At 57.0% G+C, this 17,480-nt stretch overlaps 2 protein-coding genes across 3 annotated transcripts in view; both read left to right on the top strand.

The window, feature by feature from the left end:
• Window positions 1-4,324, top strand: part of TRIM17 (tripartite motif containing 17) — an 8,613-nt gene extending 4,289 nt beyond the window's left edge. The window contains exons 3-6 of the mRNA XM_008061603.2: window positions 886-1,116; window positions 3,119-3,141; window positions 3,230-3,333; window positions 3,774-4,324. Coding sequence (XP_008059794.1) covers window positions 886-1,116; window positions 3,119-3,141; window positions 3,230-3,333; window positions 3,774-4,324 — 909 coding nt within the window. The remainder of the gene's footprint in view (window positions 1-885; window positions 1,117-3,118; window positions 3,142-3,229; window positions 3,334-3,773) is intronic.
• A 1,509-nt stretch (window positions 4,325-5,833) lies between these two features.
• TRIM11 (tripartite motif containing 11) lies at window positions 5,834-16,681 on the top strand. 2 transcript variants are annotated; one of them, XM_008061604.1, is made up of 6 exons: window positions 5,909-6,316; window positions 10,098-10,193; window positions 10,720-10,950; window positions 13,488-13,510; window positions 13,599-13,699; window positions 15,263-16,681. In XM_008061604.1, the coding sequence occupies exons 1-6, from the start codon at window positions 5,909-5,911 to the stop codon at window positions 15,808-15,810; spliced, it is 1,407 nt and encodes a 468-aa protein (XP_008059795.1). In that variant the 3' UTR covers window positions 15,811-16,681. The 2 variants fall into 2 exon arrangements, with proteins under 2 accessions (XP_021569883.1, XP_008059795.1); XM_021714208.1 differs by lacking the exon at window positions 10,720-10,950 and having other exon boundaries at window positions 5,834-6,316.
• The last annotated feature ends 799 nt before the right edge of the window (window positions 16,682-17,480 follow it).

The raw sequence follows: 17,480 nt of genomic DNA, 5'->3' as shown, positions 1-17,480 counted from the left end.
CCTCAGCTGCCCGGACTCGCTTTGCGACCGGGGGTCCTCAGCGCACCTGGACTTTGTCAATCAGGCGGGCCTCCAAGGCTGGCTCCCAACAAAGGAGTCCACTATGCATCCTTCTCAGTGCATGGAATGATGAATCTCATCCTGTCTCTGCTCTGCCCTGGGAAGAAGCTTGCCATTGCATTGTCAGCATGAAGTCAATAGACTAGAGTTAGGAGCTAGACCTGGATCACAGACCAAAGTCATGACTGGCATGTCCTTGTTTAGGGAGGCCAGCAAAGAACTTACGAATGTTCTGTGGGATCCCAGATGTCTGGGTCCTGCTGCCTCTCTGCGGGGCCTGGCAGAGCCCAATGCTAGGACAGCCATTCATTCACAGAGAGGGTGTTCTGTGCCTCTGCCTCCAGGCTGAACCTTTCCTAGGAGAAAGGAGTTTTGGGACCCTGAGATTTTTTATTTTCTTTATACTATTAATCCCCCAGGCTTTTTTGTTTGTTTGTTTATTTTTAACAACATGTCCATTTCAAAGTTTAGTTTGGTTAAGTGGCACTTAGCACCAGTGACTCCACTCTGGGCAGTGGGGGCTAGCACAAGAGCCCAGTCCAAACCAGTGGCAGCCCAGATGTTCTGTTTAACGTGCCCGGGAGGCATATTCCTGAAGAGACATTCTGAACCCCTTCTCAGCAAGGGTGCATAGGTGTTGGGATATGTGAAGTTGCTGTTGGGGCTCAGAGGGTTACCCCACAGTGGCAGGACAGACACTCTGTCGAAGCCCCAGGCCCCCAACTAATCCTCTGAACCCTGCCGGGGGTTGCTGATTTTCCGTGGGTTGCCTGTGTCCCTGGGCACAGCTGCTGGCTCACCACACTGGGATGCCCCCTACTGCAGGACAAGGTACAGAAGCGGAGAGAGCGCATTGTAGTGGAGTTTGAGAAGACGACCCTCTTCCTGATGGAGGAAGAACAGAGGCTCCTCCAGGCCCTGAAGGAGGAAGAGAAGGAGACGACCACTCAGCTTCAGGAAAGTAAGGCTTCAATGGAGCAGCAGAGCCATGCACTGAAGAGGCTGCTGTTGCAGCTGGAGGACCAGAGCCAGCAGGAGCCCCTACACATGCTGCAGGTGAGGGGCCCTACAAATGGGGTGGGTGGGGAAGGTAAGGGACCCACAGATGGGGTGGGTGAGGGGGCCCACAGATGGGGCGGACGGGGGGTCCTGCAGATGGAGCAGGTGGGGCTGGCAGGTCCTCTGGAAATAAACCTGTTTACATTGTCATGGCCTGAAGGTATGAGCTCAGGCAAGGTATTCAAGGGGGATGGACTTGGGGAATAGGTGCAGGCAAACAGGGAAGGCTCTGTCTCAGCTCCAGCTGCCATAACAAAGTCCAGCACACCAGTCAGCTTAAACCACAGATGTTGATCTTTCTGTCCTGGAGGCTGGGGTCCAAGTTCATGGTGTACAGGGCTTGCTCCTGCCTAGACCTCTTTCCTGGGCATGCAGATGCCATCTCTTCCCTGTGTCCTCACATGGCGTTCCTCTGTGTGTGTCTGTGTCTTCATCCCTTCTTATAAAGACACCAATCAGACTGGATTAGGGCCACCCCAGTGACCTCACTTAACCCTGATTCTCTCTTTAAACACCCATCTCCAAACAGTCACACTTTGAGGTCCTAAGGATTAGGGTTTCACATTCGGACTTAGGGGGACATAGTCAGCCCAAACAGGCTAAAGCCCAAGAGACTGTGTTCTCCATCACTTTCAAGTCCATGGAGGTGTCCCAGAGTGCTTGACACCCAGGTAGGGATTTGGGACAGGGTTGCACCATCATGGTGTGGGAGGCACACCCACTCCTGTGGGCCCAGAGATGTATTTGTGGCAAGAACGAGTCCCACAGTGGCCCCTGATCACAATGGCAGTGAGGAGATGGTGCAGCTGGCCTATCAGGAATGGGCCAGCAAGCGTGGCCTTGGAGGGGGAAAATGTGGGCCAATGTGTGGATTACAGGCTCACTGAAGTCAAGGGAGCGATTGAAATTTGAAAAAAAACGTGTCTCACCCTACATCATACACACACACGGCACATTCACACAACCGAAGCAAGTTTCCTGTGTGGGATGCACCCTAGTCTATGCCCGTTGTCCTGCCACCCCAGGAGTTTTGTCCTGGATAGATTCACTAGTCTCCCTAATTTGGGGTAACAGTTTATTTTCAGTTAAAAAGCAACCTTTTAGGTTAGGTGCAGTAGCTCATGCCTGTAGTCCCAGCACCTTGGGAGGCCAAGGCAAGAAGAGCCCTTGAGCCCAGGAGGTCAAGTCTGCAGTGAACTATGATCAGACTACTACACTCCAGCCTGGGCCACAGAGCAAGACCCTGTCTCTAAACAAAATTTTAAAAGCCCTCTGTTCACAACTCACTATGTTGGTTTCCTAACCCGCTGAAGGAAAGAGCCCCATTTGGTCCTTGATGCTTGTTGATGGGTGGACAGTGCCCTGGTGAACAGGGCCTGAGTGAGTCATCTGCATGAGATCCCCATGACAAGTTAGGATGATAGCCAGAAACTAGAGACATGGCCGTTGGAAAACAGACATGTCCTGTGGCTTAAAGGTCAGAGAGGTCAACAGCAGAGCCTCTCTGGTCTTCCTTGGGAACTGTAGGGTCCCAAAGAGGTTACAAAAATCCTCAGGCAGTGGTCCCCCACCCCCATCCCCACCTCCAACTTCGCCCAACTGCACTCATGCCTGTTTCTCCACATCACAGCTCTGGTAACCAAGGTGGGTTGCACCCATGTGAGATGGGAGAGGCCAATCTGTATGAACTGCTCACCTGCCTGGCAGGGAGCAGAAGTGCCCTTCAGCCCTGCCCCCATCTTACCAGTCTCTGATCAGTCACACCTGACCACAGACTGAGAGTGTGGTCCAGGCTTAGGCTCTGTGTAAGGGGGTCAAGTGGGGATGGGACTCCAGGCAGGTGAGGCTGGGAGCCACCTGGGAGGAGGGAGCTCATGTCCTGGGAAGGAAGTGCCTTGGGAGAGGACAAGGAGGCAGCACTGAGAGCACCACCATGATGGGGCAGGTGAGGGAAGCCCAGAACTTGGCCCATCCCCGCCCTCCCTCCTGTCTTCTACAGGACATGAAGGACTCCCTGGGCAGGTACGTGGTCCTCTGACCTGGAGAGGGCAGCAGGTGATGGGGGCTCTGTGTGGGGCCAGAGGGGACCATGAAACTGTGTCCTCTGGAGGAAGAACAGCCTTCGTGTGCAACACCCAGAGGCCACCCCTCCCACAGAACTCAGGACGGTGTGCAGGGTGCCTGGGCAGATAGAGGTACTCAAAGGCTTTCAAGGTGAGTGGGGCCCAGGGCGGGACCCTCACCCCAGATTCTCTCAGCACCATCCCACCCCACCCCTAGCTCCAGAAGCCACATGGTGGGGCATGGCCACCAATGTGGGAGAGTCTCAGGATGGACTGCTTGATACTAGGTTTCTATTGGACGTCCACTCTGTGCCCTTGAAAGGTAGCTTTGCTGATGCATCTATTGGTGGGATACAGCTCGTTAATCTCTCACACAGCCCCTCCCCTGGGCCTGTTTCCTCTTCACCACCAATACCCACAAACAGTTGGGAGGCCTCAGGTAACCCAGATTCATAGCTGGGCTCAGTGCAGGGGAGCCCTCTGGGAGCTTGGGGACCATATTGATTTGGCCTCAGTCACCCGCAGCTCTGGCCCTCCCAGCCTTGACCCTGAGCAGCCCCTACACCTCCCTGTGCCCTGGCCTATCTGCAGAGGACGTGGTACCTGACCCCAACTCCGCATACCCCTACCTACTGCTGTACGACAGCCGCCAGAGGCACTACCTCAGTTCCCCACCGGAGGACAGCGCATTCCATAACAAGGACAGATTTGTGGCCTACCCCTGTGCTGTGGGCCAAACAACCTTCTCCTCAGGGAGGCACTACTGGGAGGTGGGCATGAACCTCACTGGGGATGCACTATGGGCCCTGGGTGTGTGCAGGGACACTGTGAGCCGGAAGGACCGCGTCCCCAAGTCCCCTGAAAATGGCTTCTGGGTGGTACAACTGTCCAAGGGAACCAAGTACCTGCCTGTGATGTCTGTCCCCACCCCAGTCACACTGACTGAGCCGCCCAGCCATGTGGGCATCTTCCTGGATTTTGAGGCAGGCGAGGTATCCTTCTACAGTGTAAACGATGGGTCTCACCTGCACACCTACTCCCAGGCCACCTTCCTGGGCCCCCTGCAGCCTTTCTTCTGCCTGGGGGCTCCCAAGTCAGGCCAGATGGTCACCTCCACAGTAACCATGTGGGTGAAGGGATAGAGACACAGGTGGGGGTGCTGGCCCTCCTAATGTCTGCAGAAGGGAGGTTCTTCCACCAGGCTTCTTGGGTCACACTGACAGCACAGGCCATCCAGAGTGGGTCTCGAAGTTTAATATAAGAGCGATTAAAGCCAGCAAACACTCAGAAGCTATGTTGACAGCTGCTTCTTCAAGGAAACTTCAATGGCCCCTGTGCTGGGTAATTTCTAAATACATACCTGCATACCAGACACAGTGTGGTCAGGTTTTCTTAAGCCGTGCCCATCCCTACCCCACCTTGGAATGCCATTGACTCTGCAGGTTTATATGAAATATGGTTCCAGGCGTCCCACGAAAATGTCCTGTGCATCCCTCCTCCAGCTGTTGAGTCCCTCACCAGGGGAAATGGGAAGGCCTGAACCCCTAAAAAGCTTCAGAGTTGCCCACCCAAACCCCATCACCCCCCAAAATTGACACACAATGGCAACATGCAAAAGAGATAAGGATCAATTGAGGTCTCCTTTCTTCTTCCTGCAGCACTCTTCCCTTTTCTGAGCAAGTCCCACCCCTGCAGGGTCAGGCACATAAACAGCCTGTAACAGCCATTAGCACCCAGGATTCTGGAGTCCAAGTACCCCCACCCCACAGGCCAGAGTCGCCTACCAGAGAGAACCTGGAGCAGTGTGCAGCAATGGAGAGATCTAGTCCTGCTTGAGAACCCAGCTCCAGTCATTCTGACCTTGGCCTGCCTGGGTGGGTGTGCCAGGCTGGCCTATTGGAGGATATCCGCCCTGAGGCACATGGGTGAGGACCAGGAGGGTGTGGACGCACCGGGGAATTGGGGCTCCATGCCCCTGGCTTCAGGTTCCCTTCGTTCTCGTGGTGTCTCCCCTTCGCTCCACCCCCTCCGCTCTTCCCTCCCGGGCACCAGCCCCTGAGCCCCGTGGCTTCTCTGTTCCCCGCCCCCTGAGCAACACTTCGCGCCACATCCCACTTGAGCCCCGCCCCCTGAGCACCTTCCCTCGATGCGCGCCCCTGCGCCACATTCCCTCCTGAGCTCTGCCCCCTGCACCCTCCTTTCTCATGCGCCCCGCCCCCTGAGCAACATCCTTCTGACCCCCGCCCTCGGTTCTCAGTCCCTCCCCCAGCCCCGCCCCCTGAGCCTTTCCTTTCCCAGGACCTAGTAGAGACCGAATTGCGCGACCCCGAGCCAGCAGTGCGCGAGCAGCGACGGGCACGCCAGGTCCGCGGGTGAACCCGTGGGCCGTGTGATACACCGCGGCCAATCGGAGGCAAAGCGGGTTGTTCCAAAAAAAAAAAAAAAAAAACCCAGTCGCTTCCTGCTTCCGCCTCGGCGCCGCTTCCTGTCCGTGTCCCGAGCCGAGTCCCAGAGGGCCGGAGCTCACGAGTCTAGCGCCGCCGACCCGGGAGTCCTGCACTCCGGATTCTCCGAGCCCTGAGCCTTGCGTCCCAGAAGTCCCGGCACCTCAGAACTCTGGGCCTCGTGTCTTCGGAATTTCTGCAACCCCGCGTCCCCGCACGCCCCCACTTTCGGCGGCGGCGAAACCGCCCGCAGACAGTGCTGCCCTCCCCGCCCGACCCGCCATGGCCGCCCCCGACCTGTCCACCAACCTGCAGGAGGAGGCCACCTGCGCCATTTGTCTGGACTACTTCACGGACCCGGTGATGACTGACTGCGGCCACAACTTCTGCCGCGAGTGCATCCGGCGCTGCTGGGGCCAGCCCGAGGGCCCGTACGCCTGCCCCGAGTGCCGCGAACTGTCCCCGCAGCGGAACCTGCGGCCCAACCGCCCGCTGGCCAAGATGGCCGAGATGGCGCGCCGCCTGCACCCGCCGTCTCCTGTCCCGCAGGGCGTGTGCGCGGTGCACCGCGAGCCGTTGGCCGCCTTCTGCGGGGACGAGCTGCGCCTTCTGTGCGCCGCCTGCGAGCGCTCTGGGGAGCACTGGGCGCACCGCGTGCGGCCGCTGCAGGACGCGGCCGACGACCTGAAGGTGCGCCTGGCGGGACGTGCAGGGCTGTCCCGGAGCCAGGGTTGGGGCGCAGTTGGGCCCGGGCCGGGGGGCGGGGCGAAGGCCCTTGGGGACTGAGGAGCTCGGGGAGGAGCCTATCTCTGGCGTAAGGAGAGGAACGGGGGGTTGGGTGCAGCTGCGCAGGAGGCGGGGCGAAGGGTCTCCAGGGGGCGAAGGAGTTCGGAGTGGAGCGTACCTCGGGCTTAGGCTCGGGGAGCGCTTGGGATGCAGCCTGTTCCTGGCTTGGACGGGGAAGGGTGCGTGGGGGGGGGGCTGGAAGTTTGGCTCGGGGCTTAGTCTGTCTCAGGCCAGGACAGGAGCTCAGGTGCAGCCCGCCCCAGGCCTGTGGGGGGCATAGCGCGCAGGGTCACTGGAGGGCTCAGGACAGGGCCTGACTCCATCAGGCCCCTTGTGGAGCTTGGATTATGTGCATCTATGGGGTTCCTGCCTGGGGATTTGCGAGGGGTGGGCAAGCGTGCCTCCCATGGGTGGAGGATGAGAGGTGAAGGTCTGGGGCGAGAGCAGGGCAGATGTGGCAACCCACTGTCTAGGAGGAAGTCCAGATCAGGAAAGTGGAGTGAGGACCCGAGGTCCTGTGGGGACTGTGAGCCATGGAAGGGTGTGGGCAGGGAGGTGTGTGGTGGGCCAGTACTTAAGTCCTGGGGAAGGCTCGCTAGGAAGGATGGGGGTGCAGAGTCATTGCCTTCCTAACCTGCCTTCAGGGCTGCCTGGGATTTCTGGGTGGAGGCTGGAGGCCGCCTTTCCCATGTGACACGCCAGGGCTCATTCCACCCCCTGTCCCTTGTCTTGCTGCATGAAACCCATGCTGAGGGCCTCAGCACATGCCCACCCGGCCTGGCCTCCCTCCCGCTACCCCTTTCCTCACTGACCGCTGTCAGTGTTCAGAAGGCTGAGGCCTTGACTAGGTGGCAGCAACCTGTAGCTGTTTCAGTTGTGTCATGGTCAGTTGTGCATGTGGCTGAGGAATGGGTGGGATGAGCATTTGAGCCCATGTGAGAATCGGCTCCCATCATAGAACAGACTTCTGGGGCTCCAAGTGGGTCTGACCCACACCCCCACAGGAAGCAGATTGGGAGCCACGTCATGGGCTTGTCCAGACACAGCCTGTGGCTTTTTCTTGCTTTGTGCATACAGAAGCATCCACACCGCAAACGCATCAGCCTGGCAAGTTACAGGATGTGCATGGAGCTCTCCAGACCTGCCCTGGTAGAGTCTCCAGCATAACCTCATGCTTTATATCACAGGGAGCAAAGTCTTTTCCTCTACCCTGTTATTTTCAGGGGCTAGGGGCTGCAGATTAAACTGCCAAGAGACAAATCAACAGGAGAAAAGGACTTCACAAAAAAAAAACAAAAAAGCCCCTAGACTCTGAGGCTTCTGTAGGTGCCATTTTAAGAAAGGTCCGTACACTGTGAAGTGACTAGATGAAGGAAAAGAGGTTGGGCTTTAGGCCAATCCATTGTGAAGAAGTGACCAGGACATATGGGGGAGACGAATTGGAGGACAGTTGTCACAGGTCTGCCTGAAGTGATGAGAGCTCTCCCCCTGGTCAGGGGCACCTTTCTCATTGGAGCTGCTGCTCTGCTCTAGACAGAAGGAGGAGGACAGTGCTTCTACATCCTGAGTACTGAACTACCTTCAGCTCAAAAGATCCTGCTTGGGACCCGGGGGGGGCGGCATTTGAGGATGCACCACCTGCTCCCCTTATGACTTCGGGGCCTGCTTTGTGTCAGGAGGTGGTGCCCCATGCTAGAGTCATGTCCTTTTTGTTTATGAACCAACAAACTGTTTCTTCCTGCCCCCAGTGGTCCAGAGAGTTCAGTCTATTCACTGCTCACTTGTCCCTAATCTGGGGTCATGGATGAACTGGCCCAGGTGGGGCTGCCCCAGCTGCTGAGCAGGAGGTCTCCACAAGACCACTTGGGAGGTAGCACCACAGGAGAAGGGGGGAGGCAAGGGGAGCTTGCTGGAGGACGAGAGGGATGGGGAGGTGAAGGTGAACTCAGGCCTGTACCAAGGCTGGCATCCAGCTTCTGACCACACTGAGGTGTGACAGTTTCATTCTGACCCATCCTGAGACACAGGAAATCAGATGCAAGGCTTTGCTGCACTAGACGTCTCCTGGTGCTTTGTGGCCTATTCTGACCCATAAATGCTGTTTGTGATCCATGTTGACTGAAAAAATGTTTTGGAGAAACTGAGGCACAGAAAAAGATGTCGTGAGGTAGTGGGCCAAGGGTATTTGAGGTGGGGTCACAAGGGGCCAGGCCTGAGTTTTCTAGAGGAGGCAGCAGCAGCGAGGAGGCCTGGGGACAGGGACCCTGCCCTGGGGATCCAACCCACGAGAGCTGAGCCCAAGCAGGACTACACACTGGATATGTCCTTGGCGCCCTCGGTGCGCTGGCCAGTGTGCTCTGCTCCATTTGAAAGCCAGGCTGAAAGCCACAGAGGGCACCTGGAGTTGGGCAGCTGGGTTTACCCACCCCCTGGACAATTGTAGAATTTCCCGGTGCCTTGTTTCTTTTCTAGAACACAGTGGAGGTGACAGCTAGCTTCAGAGTGGTCAGAGGAGCCCAGGGGTGTGGCCACACAGGCTTGTGGCTGACCAGTGTGTGGGATCAGGTTGAATAAGCAGACCCTCAGAGGAGCCAGGTGAGGGCAACCCTGACCCACACTGTGGTCGACTGGTGATGAGATCCCTCATGTTCCTGGCCCACAATTTGGGAAAAGCAGACTGCAGTCCCACCCTTACCACTCCATCCCTATCAGCTGGTGAAGGTGAAAATACACAAGACGCCAAGGGCCTGGGGAAATGACCTAGGGAAGTTGGTGTCCTGGTCCATGCGGGCTGACATAGTGCCATTGCCTGGCAGCTTGTGAGTGACAGAAGCTCACTGGTCCAGGCTGTGAAGACAGAAGTCTAAGGTCAAGGTGTGGCAGATCTGGTGTCTGGTGACAGCCACTTCCTGGTTCATAAACAATGCCTTCTCTACATCCTCACATGGAGTCCCTTTTATAAGGGTACTGATCCAAGTGTGGTGTTGTGTATCTATCATCCCAGGTACTCAGGAGGGCAAGGTGAGAGAGTCGCCTAAGCACAGAAGGTAGAGGCTGCAGTGAGCTATACTCATGCCATTGCACTCCATCCTGGGTGACAGCAAGAACCTATCTCTAAAAATAATTTTTAAAAAGGAAATAAGTCCATCATGGGGTCCCCACCTCCTAATGCCATCACCTTGTAGCTGAGAGAGATTTCAACCTAAGAATTGGGGGACGCACATTGAGACCACCCATCAGCTTGGCCCAGGCTTGTGAGCCGAAGGCTGAAAGAGGGGGGACTGTCCTGAGGAGAGAAGAGTTTGGCCCGCCTATTGGGACAGTCACTATGACTTGAGCCTGGCTATGTAGAGCAGTCAGGTGAAAGCCCCTGTGGTGGCTTTAGAAAGGTGGGAAGGCCAGGGTTGGGCAATGGGGCTGAGAAGTAGGAAGTTGACCCCATGAGAAAAAGGAAAAATCTTGGTGGGATGGTTGATGGATATGGGGATGGACCAGTGTCAGTCTTGGCAAGAGGGATGCTGCCTCCACAATGAGGATTCCCAGGGAGGTTTTGGTCTGTCCTGTCCTCTCGTAGGAGGACCTTGGGCAAGAGGTCAGGTGGAAAGGGCAGACTTCTGTGGTGGGGATAGCCCATGGGAGGCCCAGGTTGGGCAGTTGTCATGGCTCTGCTGGTCTCTGTCCCCAGGCAAGGCTCGAGAAGTCCCTGGAGCACCTGCGGAAGCAGATGGAGGATGCCCTGCTGTTCCAGGCCCAGGCAGATGAGACCTGTGCCCTGTGGCAGGCAGGTGCCAGGGGGTGGGTGAAGGCCCCAGGGAGGCTGGTCCAGCCAAGGCCAGGCCTATGTGGACAGAGAGGGGCTAGTCCTTCCTGTATGTGCCTGTCCTGCTCAGCCTCAGGCGTCTAAAACTCGGGCCAAGGAGTGAGGGAATTCTGTGGGGGTTTCTATAGCCCCAGTGCCCATCCTGGTGTCTCAGGATGTTTGGGTGGCAGCCCAGGGGTGGATGTAGGGATTGTGTAGCTCTGGGTTGTGGATTTGGAGTCTGGACGGTCGGAGGGACGGTCAGAGGGATGAATTTAAAGGTTAGGAGAAACTGGGTGGTAAGTTTTGGCTGGGCTTGCCACGGGAGATGACGCCCACCAGCCTCTGGAGACGGAGACATGTCAGCCGTCACCCGGCCAACCCCAGGGGTGGAAGTGGGGAGGGAGTGGGTGGGGACTGTGGAGTCCAGCCAGCCCCAGGGGTGGATGTGGAGGTGGGGAGGACCCGGATCTAGGATTCGGTCCGCCAGCACGCCCTGTCCCTGCAGAAGATGGTGGAAAGCCAACGGCAGAATGTGCGGGGTGAGTTCGAGCGCTTGCGCCGCCTGCTGGCGGAAGAGGAGCGACGGCTGCTGCGGAGGCTGGAGGAGGAAGAACTGGAGGTGCTTCCCCGGCTGCGCGAGGGCGCAGCTCGCCTGGGCCAGCAGAGTGCGCGCCTGGCAGAGCTTATCGCCGAGCTGGAGGGCCGCTGCCAGCTGCCCGCGCTGGGACTGCTGCAGGTGAGTGGGCACAGGGCTAGGGAGAAACGGGAAGCCGGGAGCGGGCTGTGAGGCTCAGATGCCTGTGGCTGGACCCAGGTGCTAGGACAGGGCCCAGCTGCTTCACCGCCCCAGACCCACGGCCAAGAAAGGAAAGTTGGTCTTCTAGCATAGACCCCAGGAGATGGCAATTCTTTGTTTTTAATTTTTTTGTTTTGTAGCGACGGTCTTGCTCTGTCGCCCAGGCTGTAGTGTGGTAGCACAATCAAGGCTCACTACAGTCTTGATCTGGGCTCAAGTGACCCTTCCCACACCTGGCTAATCTATTTTTTTGGAGAGGAACGGTCTTGCATTGTTGCCCAGGCTGGTCTCAAACTCCTGAGCTCAAGCCATCCTCCCACCTCAGCATTCCAGAGTGCTGGTTGGAGTCTGTAAGTGCTTCTGTAAGGTCCCCTTGTTCATGGTCCCATTGTCTGGGCTTCCCAGGGCTGCTGCTCCCTGTCCACGCAGCAAGAGAGTGGACGTGTGCCCAGCCTTGGGGGATGGACATACAGGTGTTTGGCTCTGGGAATACCTGCTGCGCCCCCCTCCTGACTGCCTCTGGCTCACTTGTCCTTGCCTGGACCGCTGCAAGGTTTACTATAGGACTCTCACCCAGCCCCTTCTATCCCCACAGGAAGTCCTCACTCTTCATCCTGTCTTGCCCTCAGGCACTCTGAGCATCTGTCATGAGGTGCTCTCAGCTTCTTCTCCTCTACCTCCTGGGAAAGTGGTTCCCTAAGTGTGGGCTTCAGTCCCCCAGAGCTGACTCTTCTCTGGTGCCCAGAACGAGAGCCTGCAGGCAGGATGCCCCAGCCCTCTGACCTAGGGGCAGGTCAGGTGACCCTGAAGAGGATAGCATCTGGCTCTGGAGTCAGCCTGCCCTGCTGTGGGCTCCGTGTTTCAGTCTCCTCACTTGTCCAGAGGGTATTGACGAGGCCTGAAGGGATTACTGTGCTGAGAAGCTTCGTGTGGGCAGGGGGTACCCGCTGTCATCTTTCCTCAGAGTTCGGTTAGACTTCTTGTCCCACAGTTCCCGAGGGAACTGTTCAGTGCCTGTCACTTTATGGACACAGGGTGTAAATGGACACAAGCCCCCCAGCGGCTATGGCTCTCATGCAGGAGGGAGGCCATCTATGACCAAACGAGACCACCGCTGGGATGGGAGTGCCAGGCCAGGACAGCCAGCAGCTTCAAGTATGGCTGGACTTCCCACTGGAGGTAACAGCCACCAGCCTCCGGAGCCAGGAGACATGTCAGCAGATTTCTGGTGCTGTCCTGGGACTGGGCTTCCCTTTTTGGCCATCAGCAATTGTTTTTGGTTTACATCGTAAGCTCTTTTCGTTGTTAATTACTATTACTTATATAGATTTAGGGGGTGCAAGTGCAGTGGTGATGGCTGGGCTTCCCGTATAGCCATCACTTGGCCATGCACGGGTGCCCAATAGGTGACTGCTCATTCTTCTCTCGCCTCTCCCAAGTCACTCTCTGTCCCTGTGATGTGCTGTCAGTCTCTTACATGCACATCAACCAGTTTTGAGCCTGGGAAACACGAAGGACACTCGGCAAGCGACTGGAGGAAGGATGAGGTTGTGGAGGGGTTCCCTATGGTCAATGTGGGGGGGTGTCCTGGAGACCGAAGAGGAGTCCTCAGAGAGGGTGGTGTTGAGAGCTAGGAAGGCTCCAGAAAGGGAAAGACTGACCTGGAAATGGGCCCCATAGAGTCTGCATGCAGACGTGATATCAGGTCTTGGCTGAGACATGCATGTGGGTGGGAGGGTGGACAATCTCAGAGGTCCTGCCTGCATTTCGGCCCTAGGTGGCCTGCCTGTTGCCCCCACCTGCCCCTGCCTCTGCCAGTCTCCCCAGTCTCACCTGCCTCTGCCAGTGCTAGGCTCGGCTGGAGGCTGCAGGAGTGCCCAGAGCTGCCTTGCCTGCGCCGTGGGGTGGGTTTGCCCACATGGTACGCAGGAGAGCAGCCCACGGGCCTGTGCCCACAGCCACATTCTGAGGTCCTGGGGGGTTCAGGCTTCAACAGGTGGATTTGGGGAGATGGGAGCACAATTTGGCATGGAACACTAAGACTGTCCTCATCAGGCAGTGAGGCCTGAGAAGGAGGATGGCCAGGTGGAAGACTGACTAGGGGGCAGCAAGGCCGGGTTCCTGTGGAAGTAGAGCACCCTCACACAGCACTGCCCCTCTCTGGAGGCCAGGGCGCGCACCTGGCCTGTCTTTGGCACTGGGATGCCCAGGCTCTGGATGAGTGAGCTGGCGACCCAATGCCCTGTGTCTTCCATGCTTAAGAAAGTAGAGTTTGGTCTGCAGGACTGGGCTGCGGTCAGTCAAGTGTCTCTGGGCACATGTGCCATAAGCCTGTCAGCATTCTGTGTCTGACTGCACTGCACCTGTGTGTATGTTTGCTGCCTGAGGCTCAAAGAGCCAGGAGGGGTGCGGGGAGGGGCCCCAGGACCCAGTGACTGGCCTTGACACTGAGCATGTTGTTTCTTTCCTCACCACAGGACATCAAGGATGCCCTGCGCAGGTATGAGTCCTTGGCCTCTCCCAGGGCAGGCTGGGTATGGGGTCCTGGCAGACAGCTGTGGGGGTGACACCTGGGCTGTCCCCTCCAGGGTTCAGGATGTGAAGCTGCAGCCACCGGAAGTGGTACCCATGGAGCTGAGGACTGTGTGCAGGGTCCCGGGGCTGGTGGAGACCCTACGGAAGTTTCGAGGTGGGTGTGGAGGCCCCAGGTAGGGGGAACGCCCTGGAGAGGCCCTACAGAGTTGGACGGTGGCCACTGGAAGTATCCCCTGCTCATGCTCCTGACATCCTTCAGGGGGTGTCTCCACACCAAGCGTTCTCCAGCTGACAGCTCCATTCAGTTTTGGCGCCAACTATTGAGAGTTAGTGCAGATCCCATAGATTAAGGGCTCCATCCACAGGATGCTCCCTGCAGAGGCCAGTCAGGTGCTCTGTCTCACCAGCTATAAGTGGAATTCCCACAGGCCTTCCCTCAGACCTGATCGTTGCTGGGATGGCTCAACTCAGGAAGGCACTCTCCATACTGTTCCTGCTATTATTGCAAAGGATACAACTCGGAACAGCCATGTGGAGGGACACACCTGACTGTGTGGGGGAGGGGAGGGGCATCCTGCCCTCTCAGGGTACAGTCCTTCACATGCACACCAGCCCGGGAAGTCCCCAAGCCCTGGAGGTGTGGGGTTATGGAGGCACTGTACACAGCATGGCTGATTAAAGCTGGGTATGAGAGACTGGGTTCACCTTGGCCCTCTTCCCTCTGAGGTTCCCTCCCTCTGATCACGTGGTTCTCCTGGAGACCGGCTATGCTGGGCTGTCGAGGGTCGCCACAGTCACCTCAGCAGCTCCTTATGGAGAACACAAGACTCTCCCATCACCCAGAAAGTCCCGAGGGTTTAGGAGCCCCATGCAGGTCCCTTCACCCCTCCTGGTTCTTCCTTCTGGTTTCCTGGTGTTTTGGCCCCTCGGAGGACCCAGGAAGAGTGAGTGTGTCCTTGGAGCACTAGGAAGAATTTGTAGTGCCTTTCTGATGTGCGTGGGAAACTCAAATCTCAGCTTTGTGCCAGGAACTGAGGACAAAGGCCAGATTCATTTCCACATCAAGGTCATCCAAAGGACGTGCCTCTATGGCTCTTGCCAGCATCTCCAGAGCCTGTGTGTCAGACCTGCTTGCAGGCCCCCAGGGGCAGGTGGACCAGAAGCCTGGGAGTGGCCATGGCTGGGTCAGTCATTATTTCCCACTCCTGAGAGAGAGAGTCTCTGTGTTGCTCTGGGAGCAGCTGGACCTAGTAAAGCCCAGGGTGGAATGTGGGTCAGAACTCAGATTCCATCTTGGGATTGAAGGAAAGAGCAGCATGTGGCAGTACATGCCTGTATTCCCCAGCACTTTGTGAGGCCAAGGCAGGAGGATTGCTTGAAGCCAGGTGTTCAGGCTGCCGTGAGCTGTGATTGTCCATTACATCCCAGTTTGGGCAGCAGAGTGAGACCCTGACTCAAGAAAAAGAGCAAAAGTGGAAAGAACCAGGTTTCCTCCTGACATCAGAAGGTGTACTGTGGCCTAATTTATAGGATGTTGTGAGTTGCCACTAGAATGGTTAAGTGTTTTTTTCCAGTTGGGGGTAAGTGGTCCACTTGGGGCCAGACAGTCATGAGGGGGGACGAGCCTCGAACAGGTGTCTGTGCAGGCCCTGGGGCATTCTGCAGTTGGCCCAAGCATGGCTGCTGTGCCTGGGTGACCCCAGACCTCTCTCCACAGGAGATGTGACCCTGGACCCAGACACTGCCAACCCGGAGCTGGTCTTATCCGAGGACAGGAGAAGCGTGCAGCGGGGGGACCTGCGGCGGGCCCTACCCGACAGCCCAGAGCGCTTTGACCCTGGTCCCTGCGTGCTGGGCCAGGAACGCTTCACCTCAGGCCGCCACTACTGGGAGGTAGAGGTTGGGGGCCGCAGCAGCTGGGCCCTGGGCGTGTGTAGAGATGACGTCAACCGCAAGGAGAAGGGCGAGCTGTCTGCTGGCAATGGCTTCTGGATCCTGGTCTTCCTGGGGAGCTACTATACCTCACCTGAACGCGCCTTCACCCCGCTCCGGGACCCTCCAAGGCGTGTAGGCATCTTCCTGGACTATGAGGCGGGACACCTCTCATTCTACAGTGCCACCGACGGGTCATTGCTATTCACCTTCCCTGAAACCCCCTTCTCTGGGACGCTCCGGCCCCTCTTCTCACCCCTGTCCAGCAGCCCCACCCCTATGACCATCTGCCGGCCAAAGGGCGGGCCTGGGGATTCCCTGACCCCCCAGTGACTCAGGCATTTCTGGAAGGGTCCCTTTGCCCCTCCCAGCCCCTCTTCCTGACTTCTGGGCATTTTGTCCCTCAGAGGATCCAGGAGGAGGGAGCGTGTCCTTGGAACGCCAGCAGGAATGCACAGTGCCTTTCTCAGTGTGTATGGGAAAACCCAAATCCCAGCGCTCCAGGAAACTTCATGGTGGGTGTGGTAGGCTCTGTCCTCCCTGGGGCCCTCCAGGCCATCAGAGGCCACTTAGTGCCCATGGTCACAGCTCTGGCTGCTATTTTCAGAAACTCTGCAAGCCCAGCCATGATAATGCAGAATCCAGGGCCTGGCCAGGCACATGAAAGTCATCCGGACCCCACTTCCTTGAAGATGCTGAGGGAGGCAGCTCCACACTCGATAGTTCCATCAAACAGGAGGACAAGGAAGAGCTGGTCACCAGATGTGACTACTTCATTCAGGAGGTGCATTTGGAGGCCTAAAGAAGAGATGGGCTGGGGGAGCCATGGGGGAAGGGACTGGTGGGCGTGGTCTCTGAGAAGTGCCCATTGGCAGTGGGGTCCCAGATGAGGGAAGAGCCAGGAAGTGATACCTGCAGGCTCTCTGTTGTGTCCTGGAGCCTTTCTGAGCATGTCACCAGCTGGCTCTGCCCTTGTAAAGGCTTCCTCAGGGCTTGTGTACGCCACCAGCCACCTGCCTTGCTTTCCCCACCTGGGGAAGAGCACTGACTGCCTTGAGCCAGAAGTGTGGGAACCCTGGAGCTGGATTTGTGTTCATTTGGGGGTTTCTTTGCCTCCAGAAGGTACTGATCTTTCCACCCCTCCATTTTATTTATTGTAAGGACAATGTCCCCACATTCAATAAACTTTACCTGTGGTCTGTCAGCCTGCTGGCCTCTACTTAGCTCAGCCACAGAGGGTGGATTCTAGATGTGCAGGAGTGGGGAGGGGTGGCAGGGCAGGGGTTGTAGACAATCGCCTCCTACCCAAGGCACTGAGGATCACAAATGGGGTCTTCGTTTTCTTTGCTCAAGTGTGTATTCATGATGTGTAGCTACTAAATGAATCCTTTTTCAGATAACCTGGTTAATATTTCCTACATTGTTTGGTATCCAATGAGTACTGTCCCACGTCATTCATTTATTTAGTCATCCTCCTATTCTTGTGCTTTTGGGGGGAGCTGTTTTATGTATAATACCTCATTGAACGAAACAACACTTGGCATTTTGTGAACAAGAAGTCTCAGCCAAGCCCAGGATCTGAGTGTTCCTCTGGCAAGTGAGTAGGGCCATAGCCTGTCCCCAGCATCTGTGCTCAGGGCTCCCCATCCTGTGGAAAACTCCAACTGCTTTGTCTGTGCCTACCCGGAATAAGATGAACTGACCTGTGCTAGGGGCTTTTGAGATGGCCCCAGTTGTGGGCCAGGAGGTCTTGTGGGTGAGACCACAGATGTGTACCCAGCAGCACCAAGGATGTCAGCACAGCCCTGGTCATAACTTTAGAGCAAAGCTGGACACAGAGAAGGAACAGACTTTATGACTCCTGGCTCCAGCACATACTGAATTCCACCCTTACTGGTGCTCTACTGGATCACTGTGGTTCCACTCATGGTTCCAGGCAGTGGGGAGATACAGGAACCCTCAGAACCCTGAACGGGCAGCTGGTTCTCAGAGTGGGTGACAGC

Source organism: Carlito syrichta, unplaced genomic scaffold (assembly GCF_000164805.1).
Source record: "Carlito syrichta isolate Samal-C Ts95f unplaced genomic scaffold, Tarsius_syrichta-2.0.1 Scaffold305332, whole genome shotgun sequence".
NCBI classification, from domain to species: Eukaryota; Metazoa; Chordata; class Mammalia; order Primates; family Tarsiidae; genus Carlito; species Carlito syrichta.
The sequence above is the reverse complement of the archived record's forward strand: the minus strand, read 5'-3'. Positions and strand labels throughout refer to the sequence as shown.

What these genes read in the sequence shown, in the direction of transcription:
- TRIM11 (XM_008061604.1), top strand. Translation starts at nt 5,909, where the DNA reads ATGGCCGCCCCCGACCTGTCCACCAACCTGCAGGAGGAGGCCACCTGC. An exon ending in ACGCGGCCGACGACCTGAAG is followed by an intron (nt 6,317 to 10,097) that starts GTGCGCCTGGCG and finishes CTCTGTCCCCAG; the next exon opens with GCAAGGCTCGAGAAGTCCCT. An exon ending in GACCCTACGGAAGTTTCGAG is followed by an intron (nt 13,700 to 15,262) that starts GTGGGTGTGGAG and finishes CTCTCTCCACAG; the next exon opens with GAGATGTGACCCTGGACCCA.